The sequence below is a fragment of the Protobothrops mucrosquamatus genome, unplaced genomic scaffold (genome assembly GCF_001527695.2).
Source record: "Protobothrops mucrosquamatus isolate PMUCROS unplaced genomic scaffold, P.Mucros_1.0 scaffold6, whole genome shotgun sequence".
Taxonomy (NCBI): domain Eukaryota; kingdom Metazoa; phylum Chordata; class Lepidosauria; order Squamata; family Viperidae; genus Protobothrops; species Protobothrops mucrosquamatus.
In genome coordinates, this window is record NW_015386393.1 from 4,179,432 (window position 1) to 4,194,404 (window position 14,973).

A 14,973-nucleotide genomic window follows, 5' to 3' on the forward strand; every position below is an offset into this window, starting at 1 on the left:
ACCCTCCCCAATTCCTCCCACTACAATAATTCTTTCTTATTGGTTTATTTACTGGGGTTTCTTTGCTGTTTCAGTCCAATATCACAGTTGAATCTTGTATGTCTACATTTGGTTTTGTTCAGTTTTGGCAGACCAGTATACCGCTAGACTTCACAATTGGGACCGGCAACTCCACTGCGGTCAATAAGTGGAAAATCAACAAGCTTATGATGTCACTTCTCATTTGGTCATTAAACAAATCACCACGGTCGCCAAGCAAAACTTCATGGGATCGCAGCTTATCATTTTGTTGCCAGGTTTTCCATTAACTCTGCTTGTCACAAGCCAGTTGTGAAGCTTGTAATGGAATGTGTGGATAGCCTTGGGGAAAGAGGGGAAGAGATGCTGCTTGGGAAATAATAAGAGAAGATAATAATGATGATTAGGTGACAATGATTGGTCACCAAGCTATTTTTTTAAATTTTTCCAATATGGAAAATGTGTGGCATTACGGTACCAACTGTAATACCAGTTGCTATCTCCTCACCTCCACTGTTTATTTCTAATTTTTTAAAAATCTGTGGGTGGGTGTATTTATTTGTTAAATGGCCAAAATTCTATGAGCAGGAATGTCTGCAGGTTGTGGTAAAAAAAAGTCATGACGGTGGACATGAGCATCGTGACTTCTTTGACCAGATCCTGAGGAGACCCCTGCAAACACACCTGAGAGGTATGAAACTGTTATAACCTCCGGGATGGGCAAACCCAGGACCCTGCAGTGCTCCCCAAGAACATCTCACCAGCTTCCTCTGGGCTCGGTGCCACTGCTCCTTAATCTCCTTCCGCCGCTTTTCATGCTCCAGGCGCCTCAGGGACAGGGGCTGAGGAAGAAAAAGAAGGCTGGGTCAGTCTGTTTGCTAGAGGAAAGAAAACGGTTACATTCAGAAGATCTGGACAGCCCACGAACTAAGGCCAAAGGCCAAGCCCTAACCCTGACCTATAATAGTAATAATAATAATAATAATAATAATAATAATAATAATAATAATAATACCATCAAACATCCACATCTGCCTATCCCAGGTCCTGGGTAAGGACTCGATAGGTAGACAAAATGCCAAATCCAGTCTGAACATCTGGCTGACTGTGCGATGATCCATAATAATAATAATAATAATAATAATAATAATAATAATAATAATAATAATAATAATAATAAAGTTGGAAGGGACCTTGGAGGTCATCTAGTCCAACCCCTTGCTCAGGCAGGAAACCCTATACCATTTCGGACAAATGGCTGTCCAGTCCCTTCTTAAAAACTTCCAGTGTTGGAGCATTCACCGCTTCTGGAGGCAGGCTGTTCCACTGATTAATTGTTCTAACTATCAGGAAGTTTCTCCTTAGTTCTAGGTTGCTTCTCTCTTTGGTTAGTTTCCATCCGTTGCTTCTTGTCCTGCCTTCAGGCGCTTTGGAGAATAGCTTGACTCCCTCTTCTTTGTGGCAGCCCCTGAGATATTGGAACACTGCTATCATGTCCCCCCTCGTCCTTCTCTTCATTAAACTAGACATACCCAATTCCAGAAGCCGTTCCTTGTATGTTTTAGCCTCCAGTCCCCTGATCATCCTTGTTGCTCTTCTCTGTACTCTTTCTAGAGTCTCAACCACTTTTTTACATCGTGGTGACCAAAACTGGATACAGTATTCCAAGTGTGGCCTTACCAAGGCATTGTAAAGTAGTATTAACACTTCACGTGATCTTGATTCTATCTCTCTGTTAATGCAGCCTAGCACTGTGTTGGCCTTTTTGGCAGCTGCAGCACACTGCTGGCTCATATTTAGGTGATTGTCCACTAGGACTCCGAGGTCCCTCTCACAGTTACTACTATTGAGCAAGGTACCCCCTATACTATACCTGTACATAATCTGTACCTGTACCTAACCTCAAAGCACTCCTGTTTGGACTCAGAGAAGCTATGGGCCAAGACTTAGAGTTGGCTGCCCTGTCTGTGTTGCTTACAGAATCACCAAACTGCACAAAAATCTGAGATTAACGCCAAGATTAACATTAGACTAACAATCAAGAAGCAAACAACACCCTGATCTCTACCCTGTTTTCCGGCCATTAATAAATTACATCCCATATATGAAATTATTCTATGTCTTCTTTTTCTTTATCCTTCAGTATAAATCTGTCCATTTCTGCACAGTCCAGTGTGTATTATTAAGTGAGGCAAATGGACCCAAACAACACATTGTTTACTAAGCACTTATGATTTGTAAACATGAAAAACTAATAAAATATTTTTTTTTAAAAAAAGAAGCGAACAATAACCCAGTCAAGGAAACTGCCAAGCAAGCTAACAGTAAAATAACAGTCCAATCAAAGAACCACCAAGACCGCTCTTACCAACGCTGACATGGGAACAAACCCCTACTAGCCCTAATGATGTTACTTAGTTTGGTAATGAAATGTCTGCAAGAAAACAACCAAACTCGGAGAGCACCAAGGGCCCCACAGCACAAACATTTAGCAGCAAAATTCAGCAGCTTTCAGTGATGCAATGCTTTCTACTTCTCAATTTTAAAGAGAGAGAGAGAGAGGGGGGGGTAGGTTTAGATACAATCCCCTCCCTCAAACCTCAGAGGGGAGGCCTTTTTGCTCCTTCTCTGTGGATATTATTATTAGCACTGCTATTAACTTAATCCTGTAGATCGGGGTCTCCGAACTTGGCAACTTTAAGTCTTGCGGACTTCAGCTCCCAGAATTCCACAGCTGGCTGAGGAATTCTGGGAATTGAAGTCCACAAGTTTTAAAGTTGCCGAGTTTGGAGACCCCTGGTTTAGAGATGGTCTTCTACAGAGGTAGGCTAATGTTATTGATTTGGACACTGCTTATTATTTACTGGTTGAATGTATGTCCTGCCATTTCTTCAGGTGTCCCAGGTGGCAATTTTGCCCTACCTTCTTCTACTTAGAATCTTTCTATGATTCTATTATTTCCCTCACAACAACCCTGTGAGGTAGGATGATCAAGAGTCATTGGTTCAACGGCCCCCAGGGAGCTTCTGAAGTGGAGGGGAGATTGGAAGCTGGGGCTCCCCAGGAGCAGTTTAACACCATAACTACAACTACAGGTAGTCCTCGACTTACAACCATTGTTTTAGTGACCGTTCAAAGTTACGATGAGACTGAAAAAAGTGACGTATGACTGTTTTTCGCACTTCCAACCGTTGCAGCATCCCCACGGTCACACGATCAAAATTCGGATACTTGGCTGATTCATATTTCTGACGGTTTGCAGTGTCCCGGGGTCATGTGACCAGCTTTTGCGACCTTCTGACAAGCAAAGTCAATGGGGAATCCAGATTCACTTAACAACCGTGTTACTCACTGAACAACTGCAGTGATTCACTTAACCACTGTGGTAAGAAAGGTCATAAGATGGGGCAAAATTCATTTAGCTCGCTTAGCCACAGAAATTTTGGGCTCAGTTATGTATAGCATGTATAGCATGCTCTGTGAACTTGGAAAATAAAAGAAGGAAACACACACACACACACACACACAATCTTGCCACTGTCTTCTTTTTACCTGCATATATGTTTCAGTTCGCAAGGTGGTGGCCGCCTGCAGGGAGCTGAGACTGTACTCCATGTCTTGCTCCAGGGACAGCGAGTAGATGGAGAGGAACGGCATGGAGGGCTGAGAAGCAAACCACAGGAATTCATTCATACCCAGAGGAAAAGCAGCTCAAGCACTCTGGATAACTGCAATGGGCTCTACATGGGGCTGCCCTTGGGAGGGCACTTGGAAGCGTCAACTCCTGCAAAATGCAGTTACCCCAGACCAGGGGTAGGCAACCTTGGCTCATTTATGACTCGTGGACTTCAACTCCCAGAATTCCTGAGCCAGCATGGCACAGCTTGGAAACCTCTCCCTTTCCCCTCAGCATGGCTGACTCAGGAATTCTGGGAGTTGAAGTCCACGAGTCATAAAAGAGCCAAGGTTGACTACCCCTGCCCCAGAGCATGAGACACCCCTGCTTTGTGAGTTGCAAAAGTGGCAAAGGGCGCAATTCAAGATGCTGATTGTCACCTTTAAAGCCCTTCGTGGCTTGTGACTGGGTTACCTGAGGGACTGCTTTCTCCCCGTTGTTTCTATCCAATCTGGCCCAGCAGGATGGGCATGCTCAGTCAAGGAAAGTCAGCTGGCACTACTGTACAGGCGTCCCTTTTCTGCCATAGCCCCTGCCCTCTGGAGCCTTTTCCCTCTGGAGATTAGGATGGCCTCAATCCTGTTGGCCTTTCGTAAAGCCTCGAAATTCTGTCTATGGAGATTCTCGATCATCCAAGCCATGGTTGTCCCAAAGGTGTTTTTCCAAAAGGCAACTGGACTCTCTTGTTTTTTTCCTTGAAATTGTTTCTCTTCTCATCCAAGAAATGTCTTCAGTTCTGACTGAATGGTGGGGAATTTATATTTATACTTTTTGCAGTTCCACAGCCATTTGCACTGTGATTCAGATGACTCTAAGGATATAGATAACCCGCCCCCAAATGGCCTCAACGACTCTCCGAGAGCTAATGATCAGATGACGACAAAGAATATTAATCCTTCCATTCCCCATCATTCACTTAGAACTTTTTGGATGAGTGAAACGTTTTCAAGGGGGAAAAAAACCCCCAGAAAATCCAGTTGCCTTTTGGAAAAGCACCTTTGGGACAATCTTGAAGATCTGGTTATGTACCCAGGCCTGGGATTCCGAGTATGTGAAAGGTCTTGTTTCCTGGTTATCTTAACATCTACAGATTATAGATTTTTATTGGCTGATATATGCATTTAATTTTTAGTATTGTGATTGTTATTCATTTTCTAATTGATTTTATGGGTGCCCACCACCCAGAGTCACTTGACTGAGATGGGCAGCCATACAAATTGAAAAAAATAAAATAAAATATGAAATAAAATAACCCCGGAGCAAGAAGGCAAGTTCCAGATTTCTACTCCCATCTTCTGCTCAGGAAATCTAAATAGAATGAATAAATGGTACATCATGCTCATGTCACTCTAGGCTTACCTCTTGAGTGATGGTGTGCTTGCAGGTATTCACTATCTTCTGAAGTCCTTTGGAAAACTCGATTTCTGAGGAGAGAAAAAAGGAGGAACAAAGAGGATAAAAAAATACTGATGCTGATCCAGTTTTGTTGACACTAAAAAGCAAACGTTCAGAGATTTCTGCCTTTATATTGAGAGTTGAAGAGCCATAGTTTTTCCCTCCAGATCTGTGGAGAATGAGATGGAGCTAGAAGTGGTCAATTTCTGAATGTACAGTTGATTGTCCATTAGTTTTTGTGGTAGAGAGAGATCCTAACTCAGGGCATGGAGCGCCTGATCCATATTGCAGAAGGCTCCGCATTCATTCTTGGGCATTTTAAGGTAGGCAGGGAAAGATTCAGGCCCCAAAATGCTAATGAATGATTGCTAGTGAAAGTAAACTGTAAACTGGTATAAGGTAGATCAGAGGTCCCCGACCTTTTGGGCACCAGGGGCCGGTTCCATAGACAGAGGTTTTTCAGCGGACCAGAGGGGGCATGGTTTTGTGTGCTGCCTGCATCCCGCAGATGGGGCTTTGCTTGTTTGTGCGGCCCAGTTGCTGGCATGCCACGGACCAGTGCTGATCCACGGACCAGGGGTTGGGGACCCCTGAGGTAGATAATAAAAACCAACTTTTTGTACACTGGAAGTTGCAGTATAGTTCCTGGAATGTTTATTTTAAACCGGTGTTTCTCAACCTTGGCCACTTTAAGAGGTGTGGACTGCAATTCCTAGAATTCCCCAGCCAGCATAGTATAACTGGCTGGGGAATTCTGGGAGTTGAAGTTCACACCTCTTAAAGTGGTCAAGGTTCAGAAACACTGGTTTAAAAGATTAGGTAGTGCTTTTGCACATTGTTTTTCTACACTAGAGGTCTCCACCACAGTCCTGGGATCTTTAATTTAAAAGACTATGTAGAGCAGGGGTGTCAAACTCAATTTCATTGAGGGCCGCATCAGCATTGCGGTTGTCCTCGGGGTGTGTGTGTGTGGCCACGGTGGGTGTGGCCTACTGGGTGGGCATGGCCAGCTCTTCATCGTTCACGTCAAGGGTGCCTGTGGGGGCCTGGGCAAGAGTGGGACAGATCTGAGGATCTCTGGCAGAAGGGGGTGTGACCAGGGCAAGCGTCAAGGCATGGTCCACTGGAAGAGCCTCACTGTTCCTCTCAGACCATGCAGTGGGGGGCTGGATGGTGCCGCGGGCTTCCTGGAGCCCTGGGCAGCAGAGGTCAAACGCCCAGCTCAGCCCTCAAACAGCCGCGGCACGAAGCCCAGCCCCACTTCCCCAAGGGGGCACCCAGCTGCACTTACCTCCTCCTCAAGGCTGCTGCATTTTTCAGTGCCATTTTATTTTTGAACAGGCACAAAAGAATGGTTGTAGGTCAAGGACTACCTGTACTGGTAATTATTAGGGTTTCTTTGATCATTGGTTTTATAAAACAACATAGAATAATGTAGATCATGACTGCAGACTTTGGTGCTATAGATACATATCCCCCAAAGGCTTAGCTATTCCCTTTCAGTCTCAGCTTACCCAGAACCGTCCTTTTCTCCATATAGTAGATAAGATCCTTCATGTATTTGGATATGTTCTTGGCATATTTGAGGGCAAAGTCTACCCCTCCATCACACTTCTGAAGGAGCACGTTCACCTCTTCAACTGACAGACGTGCTGCAGCGGATGAAAAGTAGCAAATGAGTTATCTTCATCTTATTCTTTTATTGCTAAAATCTAACTCTGTGCAGCCCTAAAAATAGGCTAATTTCATATACTCTTCAGCTAATGTCAAAAGCAACCCTTTCTGCATCGATAAACGAGTGATTACATCAACATTCTTTTTATGCAGTGGCTTCCAAATACCACAAACAGCATCGTAATGTAACAGTTACTTTTGTAATATTTAATTCCGTGAGCATTGATGGAGAGCAAGGAAGAAGAATGAAAACCTGAGCTCCAAATTGCAAAATATCAGAGAGAACTTTCTGCACAGAGTTGTAGCATTTCCTATCCAGCCTTAAGTCAAACCAAAACTATTGCAGCATGAAATTTGCTGCCTTCCAAGGTAATGGTTGATGTAGCCTCCCCAGCACATTTTAATAGCCTTTGGACAGTATCAGAGTAAGGATGAAAAGTTTACTTCAACACGGATATAGCCAAAGATAATTTAAACTCATGTTTCACTCATGAGCTAAAAATGAGATGAAACTGATGTCATGGAAACCAAGTAGTATTAAGAGATTGCCAGGACAAGTGTGTGCAACAGTTAGGAGCATGAGAAAGAGCTTCAATTATTTTTCTTCTAGGTGTGATGGGTAAGCAGTTGGAGAAAAAACATGCAACTTTCTTTTATATATGATAACAGCATGATGGAAAGATGCACAGATCCCCACAATGGAGTAATAGATGGTAAAATTAATGGAATTGGCTGTGATGGTGAAACTCATTACTTTAATTAAAGAAAAGACTGTCTTGTACTGTTTCTATCTGGAAACCACTGTTGGACTCTTTGCTTGAGACAGAAAGAAATGCTATATTAATTTTGGGATTTGACGATTAGACTTGCTTAGCCTTATAGAAATATTGGGTGTTACTCAATTTCAGATCAAAGGGTTAATGAATTTTATGTTCATAATTATTGAAAAAAAGCCAGAAGTTATTCTTTTTTATTTTCCTTTTCCCTCTTTCCCCCCTTTTTTTCTATTTTTTCTTTTTTTCTATTTTATTGTTTATAGAAATTTAATAACATGTATTTTTTTTAAAAAAGAGAAAGAATCGAAATGATATCCACATTATTTTTCTGTGTTTCATAAATGCAGAACTCTGCACAATTCATGAGAAGCCAGAACAAAAATCATAATAAAAATGGTTCTTACCTGAACTGAAATCTTCCCTACTATTCAGCACGTCTTCTGGTCCCAAACTTGTAATGCCCCCATATAGATTTTCCACCGACTACAAGTAAGAAAAAAAAAAGTTACTCTCAGAGCCTTTAAGGACCCTTCTATGATGTCAGCTTTCTTATTTTGTCCTTGCCAAAATTTGCCCTTTTTATGGAGACAATGCCTTAGTTCTCTTGTTCCATTAGAAAATGTCAAATGTAAAAAAGCGAATGAAATAAAAGGGCACGATTTCCTTGTTCGCCCTATCCTTCTGAAATAATTTATACTGAAAAATGTAAGGGACCCTAGAATCAGTACATTAGAAATTATACATTTCTTTATCTATATAAATAAAAATGTAAATGTTTGTTTGTTCAAAATCTTAAATCTCCTAAAGTTCTTCATCGATTGCTTTGAAATTTTGACACAACGTTGCATTCGAATACGCGCGTGTTTTTATAAACCTACTATTATATAGATGTCACACCTGTGACAGGTAAAAACATGATATATTACAAACGTGCGCTTTCTCTTTTCTTTCTTTTCCATTTAACCAGACTGAGCCACACCAACGCGTGGCTGGGTACAGCTAGTTTTTAATAAATTTATAGTGCCACATGCACGCTTTTCTGTAGCTTTTAGTTCCTTAGTCCCAGAACCAGTCCTTCACATCCCAAGTGGTTGCCATGGCAGTATTGCCAATTACAGAGCAAAACATTCTTGTAGGGCAGGGGTGTCTAACTTGCAACGACACGTGACGTGTCGTGACGTATTGCAACTTTTTTTCCATTACTAGCATGGTTTCGCCATGATGCATCCGGCCTGCAGGCCGGCAGTTTGTCACCCTTGTTGTAGGGCAAGACAGTTGAAAAATGATTAAGGGGGAGGCCCATACCAAGTCCATGGGCACCACTACAGAAACCTCTCTTCTAGAAAATTGAGTGGTGGATCTTCTTCCACTTGTCTTTTTTATTTGCAGGAGCTAGAGCACCAAACCTGGGACCTTTGGTTTGTACCTCAACCGGCAAGATCTATTCCCTGCCCTGAAGGTTGCTGATGGTGCTTAAGGAAAGGTGAAAAACAGAATAACAGAGTTGGAAGGGACCTTGGAGGTCTTCTAGTCCAACCCCCTGCTCAAGCAGGAAAGCTTACACCAGTGGTTCTCAACCTTTTTAATGCCGCGACCCCCAACCGGTCGTAAGTCGAGGACTAAACCGGTCGTAAGTCGAGGACTAAACCGGTCATAAGTTGAGGACTAAACCGGTCGTACGTCGAGGACTTTCCCTGCCCGGGAGCGCCGCGCATGCGTGATTCCGCCCCCTGCGCCGGCCGAGGCGTAGTTGGCAAGCGGCAGAGACGGAGCAGGCCGACCACCAGCTGGCCCAGCTCAAGGGGGGTAAGGCACCCGCCGGAAAAGGGGAAAAAAATGGCGGACAGCCTTGCTTGGCGACCCCCGTGAAATGGTCGATCGACCCCAAATGGGGTCGCGACCCATAGGTTGAGAACTGCTGGCTTACACCATTTCAGACCAATGCTTGTCCAATCTCTTCTTAAACACCTCCAGTGTTAGAGCTTTCACAACCTCTGGAGGTGGCACAAAACTGAATATCAGAATAAGCTTCCCCAGCTTTTCTTAATTTCTTCTGATGTCATCTCCATGCAGGTCTCCGATTCAGATTGCTGAGGGCCACTCTGGAAACCTCACCTCTACTCACCATATCCAATCATAGTCTCTCTGGATATACTATAACTTCCAGGCTGGTTAGGGATAATGGCAGTTGTATTCCAAAGCATCCAGTATGCATCTGGTTGGGAAGGATCCACACGCTGAGGACACCCAGACAGCTTAACACAAATTCATTTGCATGGTGCTAGCATTAGCTCAAAATGATTCTATAAAAATTCCACGGTATAACATCAATTCCCACACTATTCCAAGCCATGATGTACAGTGGTCTTCTTGTTTCACAACCTCTGGAGGTGGTTGCACAACAGATGCCTAGAGAGAGCCCAGGTGCCCCCTCATGATTTCAGAACTAAAACATTTAGTGTTTCTTAGGCCCTAAGAATCATTTGGAATTAGGATTCAAAGGGAAAATATTTTTTTCTTAGCTCAGCATCCTTTTCTTCTGAAACACCAGAGATTAAACCCGCTGCTTTCTCATTCAAAGCAGGATCGTGTCCCTTCTGGGCTCACCTGATTCAGATCAGAAAGAGGAATTGAAAGGATGGTACTACTGTCCACCTCTCCCATGAGGAATTCAGAGACACTGGAGTGGGGAAGAAAGCAAAACAGGAAAAAGGTTGATATAGCAGGAAATAGTTAGCAAGTTAGTAGCAGCAGCCAAAACTGAGCCTCAAAAAGAGGCTAATAGTGATATTTTTGCTTGCCAGTGTTGATTGCACAAACAACACTTGCTCCACTCTCATGATCTTTAACTGTTTGAAACTGCAACTCCCATCATCCCCTATCATAAATGGCTAATGGTTGGGGGTGATAGGAACTGCAGGTCCATTTATCAGGACCTTAGAGGTCTTTTAGTCCAACACCCTACATCAGTGGTGGCGAATCTATGGCACACGTGCCACAGGTGGCACTAGGAGCCCTCTCTGTGGGCACACGCGCCGTCACCCCAGCCCCGCCTCCTCCCATGGCCCCCTCCTCACCAGCAGCCCCCCCGGAGGAGAGTCACCCCCGGGCATGGCTCACTAGAAGCGGCGCAGCCAAGGACATGGTAGCCAGGCAGTGGGGACAAGACTGTCCTTGTGCCCCGTCATGCGTAGATGATGCTGCGGGGCACGGGTGGAGGGCATGGCCGCCATGGCGCTGCTGGGCCACTTGAGTGATCTGTGGCGGGCCGTGTAGGTGGTGGGTGGCCCAGTGGGCAGGGTGGAGCGGGGACGGGAGTGGGGGGCGGTTTTGGGGCACTCAGTTTCTAAAAGGTTCGCCATCACTGCCCTACATCAAACCTATTCTCTATTCAGCATTATAACCCAAATAGTCACTAAGAAAATGCTACTTGGAATTACACCATAGCAGTGAATGGAAAAAATCAGCACCTGAGGCCCATGGCATTACCATTTTAACTCTCACCAAACAGCATTTTTCTTATTACAAATATGTGCAAACATCATTTAGAGTAGTGAAACTGAACATTAATGTTTAAAATATTAGTTTTATCTCTTCAAGGGGAAAAAAGAAACTCATACTTAATGCTCTTTCTTTTAGAACAGAAGTCTCCAAACTTGGCCACTTTAAGATTTGTGGACTTCAGCCCCCAGAATTCCCTAACCATGCATGGCTGGCTAGGGAATTCTGGAAGTTGAAGTCCACAAATCTTAAAGTTGCCAAATTTGGAGACACCTGTTTTAGAATCACAAAAATAAGAAGTTGTCATTTAAATTCCTCACGACAGAAATCCAATTTAAATATCTCTGATATTGAGGTTTTTTTTCCCCTTTGGCATGGGTTGCTTTTCTATGATCATGATGTTGATGTAAATAGACGTTTAACAGGATTAAACTTCTTCTGAAGAAGTTATGAGGACATGCTATCATAGAGAACTTCAAGCAGATGCATTTCTTAGATATTTTAACACTGAATTGCTTAGTGCTTACATCCAACTAGGGCAGGGGTAGGCAACCTTGGCTCTTTTATGACTCGTGGACTTCAACTCCCAGAATTCCTGAGCCAGCATGACCACAAGTCATAAAAGAGCCAAGGTTGCCTACCCCAGAACTAGGGCCAGTGAAGAACAGCGCAAAGTGGGTGGTGTCCAAGGAGGCCCTAATTCTAGGATTCTGTGATTCTAAAATCTGTTAAGTAACCATCAAAAATTGCCTTTGAGCTGATCTTTTGCTTACGTGCTACTGAAGGAGACTGCAATCATCTCCACGGCCTTTTCAAATTCACGCTTTTCAGCTTCGTTGTTAGATTCATAGTGAAAGCCTAAAAAATGCAGATGGAAAGGAAACCATCACATTCTCCCCAACTCGTCAATCTTAAAATCCATCCTGCAGGATACACATCGAAACTGTAGAGCTGTAGCACACAATAAGACTGTACATTTTTTGTGTGTTTCCCAATGCTCCCCGGATGGGGGATGGGGTGGAAAGGAAAAGGAGCAAGATAACACTTCAGAGTAATACAATAAAATCATCTTTGGTGGGGAAAAAAAGAAAAAAAATTGGTTGCAAAGTAGAAGAAGAATGAAGATTTGATAAAACAAAAATATTATTTCTGTAAAGCAAAGAATAACTTGAATAAGGCCTAGTCAATTCAGTATAATAATTTAAACTAAAGCAGGCTGCTGTGCCTTTTGTTAAAAGCTTCTTTCGGTTTTCTCTAATTGCTTCCTCTTTATTGTGGCAGCAGTTCCTGAAACGGCCCCTTTATTTAGTTAGTTACCATTCTTTTACGCGGAAGAATAATTATTGCTTTCCTCTTGTTATTCTTTCATTTTGCAAAGCAACAACCTAACAGGAAATGTGCCACTCAAATACCTAACACAGGGGTAGGCAACCTGGGCTCTTTTATGACTCGTGGACTTCAACTCCCAGAATTCCTGAGCCAGCCATGCTGAGGGGAAAGGGAGAGGTTTCCAAGCTGAGCCATGCTGGCTCAGGAATTCTGGAAGTCCACGAGTCATAAAAGAGCCAAGGTTGCCTACTCCTGTGACCTAACACATGGGAACTGCACTGAAGGGACAATGATAGTGTTTCCTCGATTTACAACCATTCATTTAGTGACCCTTTGAAGTTACTGAAAACGTTGACTTCTGACTGGTCCTTGCACTTAACGACTGTCGCAGCATCCCCGTGAGCACCTGACCAAAATCCGGGCGCTTATCAACAATTGCCATCTGCAACCTTCCCAGCCAGCTTTCATCAAGCAATGGGGGAAGTCAATGGGGGCAGTCTGAGTTGCTTAATGACGGCATGATTCATTGTGATTCAAACTGCAGTGAACCACTTAACATCAGCACCCCCCCACAAAAAAAGTCGTAAAATCAGTCACAGTACATAACAACCACCTTGGTTAGCCATGGAAATTCAGGTCCCAACTGGGATCATAAGTCAAGGGCTACCTTTATGGGAGAATCTGTGGCAACAACTGCACCACACTGAAGAATTAATTATGCAAAACCAACTTTTGGTCTCAGAAAAAGGGTCCTAGGGTAGAACTGTCCTTGCATGAGTCATTCTTCGACACTCACCCTCACTGATAACCCCTGGGAAATTGAAGCCCACTTTAATTTTTGCTTGGGGGGGGATACACGATCACTCAATTGCCCGGCTTTTTCTTTCTCCAAGGATCACTATGGCAGATGCCGTGAACGTGAAGCTTCTCTCATTTTGTGGTTAAACTGTTCAGGGTACAGGAAACCAAGCCAGCAACAGAAGACAAACATTTTCGTTCTGCTGAACTGCAGAAGCTGCTATTCTCTGCCTACCACTTCCTCCTCAGCTACTCTGATATGATTCAGAGTATAGAAAAACTCAACTCCTTGGATGCCAAGATATTATAAAGTGAGGTGAGGCTCGAGATGAAAAAAGAAAGTGTCTCCGTTCTATAAATATTGGTATGTGCCATATTAAACAATTATTTTGGCAATTCACAGAATCCTTTTGAACAGGAGTGTCCAACCTTGGCCATTTTAAGATTTCTGGACTTCAGTTCCTCAAACTCTAGCATAGCTGGCTGGGGAATTCTGGGAGTTGAAGTCCACGAGTCTTAAAGCACTCCTGCTTTAGAGTCAGACTCTACTTCATAATTATCCAGATTATTCTGGGTACTGCAAGCTTGTCAGACCAGATTTGGTCCTTTTTTAAATATATACAGTACATTAAAGACTTTATTTCTGAAAAATCTGCACAACTCAGTTTGGTACAAGAAGGCATTCAACAATTATTAGTTCTTACTAATAGATTTGGGGTGGAGCATACATTTGAAGTTTCATGGTCAAAATGGCCTCTGGAGTCAATTCTGAACAGAAAAGACTTCTAAAAACATGGATAGATTTCCCTCCGATGAATAGGATGATTCTCACCCACCCCTGAAAATTGTAAATTTCAGTTTCCAATCTGCATCAACCCTGAGTGGATTCAGCCACACCTCTGGTTTAACTCATTTTGCACTATCTTTTAAATGGTGTGAATATTCACATTGAAATTGTACACAATTTTTCTCCATTTTCTCCAAGTTTTGATGCTTATTCTTTTCAAAGTTAGGCAAGTACGTAGTCAGAAAGGAAAGGATTAGGGACCTATTTATCAAACATGGTTCTGCCCATCTGGTCCAAATATCTAGGGAGGAGTCTGCTGGGAGCTCCACCATCCATGTGAGGACAAGGCTGTGGGTCAGATGGTATCAGACCCTACACTGTGGAATATACTGCTCTCAACCTCTCAAAGAAAATTGAGTTGACCTTTGATCGCACCTTTGGGTTACCATCTTGATAGTTTTTTACCATATTTTGCATATTTTACCCTGCCTAATTTCCGTGGGCCTTTTGACCCTAATGTTTTCGTTTTGAAGAACTTTTAAAAATTAATTTAGGGGATGTTTAATTTTTCTCCTACATCTTTATTGCGTAGTACTCAATTGTGCAGCTTGGGTAGCACACAAATACTGTAAAATTAATAAGCAACAAAAAGCAAGACGCATACTGGTAGTCCTCACTTTACCATTTGTTTAATGACTATTCAAAGTTACAACGGCATTGAAAAAGTGACTTATGACCAGTTGTCACACTTATGACTATTGCAGCATCCCCACAGTCACGTGATCAAACTTTGGGTGCTTGGCAACCGGAAGCATTCATGATTATTATTATTATTATTATTAATTGCATTTATATCCCGCCCTTCTCCTTTCGGACTCAGGGCGGCTGACAAATGATAAAAAGCTAACATATTACACCTAGTTAAAATTTAATTAAAATGAAATATTTGAGAATGTCCAATTTAAAAGTAATTAAAACCCCTATAAAATCCCCTAGGCCAGTCCCGCTTGCTGGAACAA

General features: G+C 43.0%; 1 protein-coding gene across 1 annotated transcript in view; it reads right to left on the reverse strand.

Annotated features, from left to right (window-relative positions):
- Positions 1-14,973, reverse strand: part of ARHGAP45 (Rho GTPase activating protein 45) — a 59,659-nt gene that overhangs the window by 19,319 nt on the left and 25,367 nt on the right. The window contains exons 4-10 of the mRNA XM_029282979.1: positions 11,814-11,898; positions 10,147-10,219; positions 7,944-8,022; positions 6,604-6,741; positions 5,054-5,118; positions 3,571-3,681; positions 780-860 (exon numbers count right to left, since the gene is read on the reverse strand). Of these exons, the coding sequence (XP_029138812.1) occupies positions 780-860; positions 3,571-3,681; positions 5,054-5,118; positions 6,604-6,741; positions 7,944-8,022; positions 10,147-10,219; positions 11,814-11,898 (632 nt within the window). The remainder of the gene's footprint in view (positions 1-779; positions 861-3,570; positions 3,682-5,053; positions 5,119-6,603; positions 6,742-7,943; positions 8,023-10,146; positions 10,220-11,813; positions 11,899-14,973) is intronic.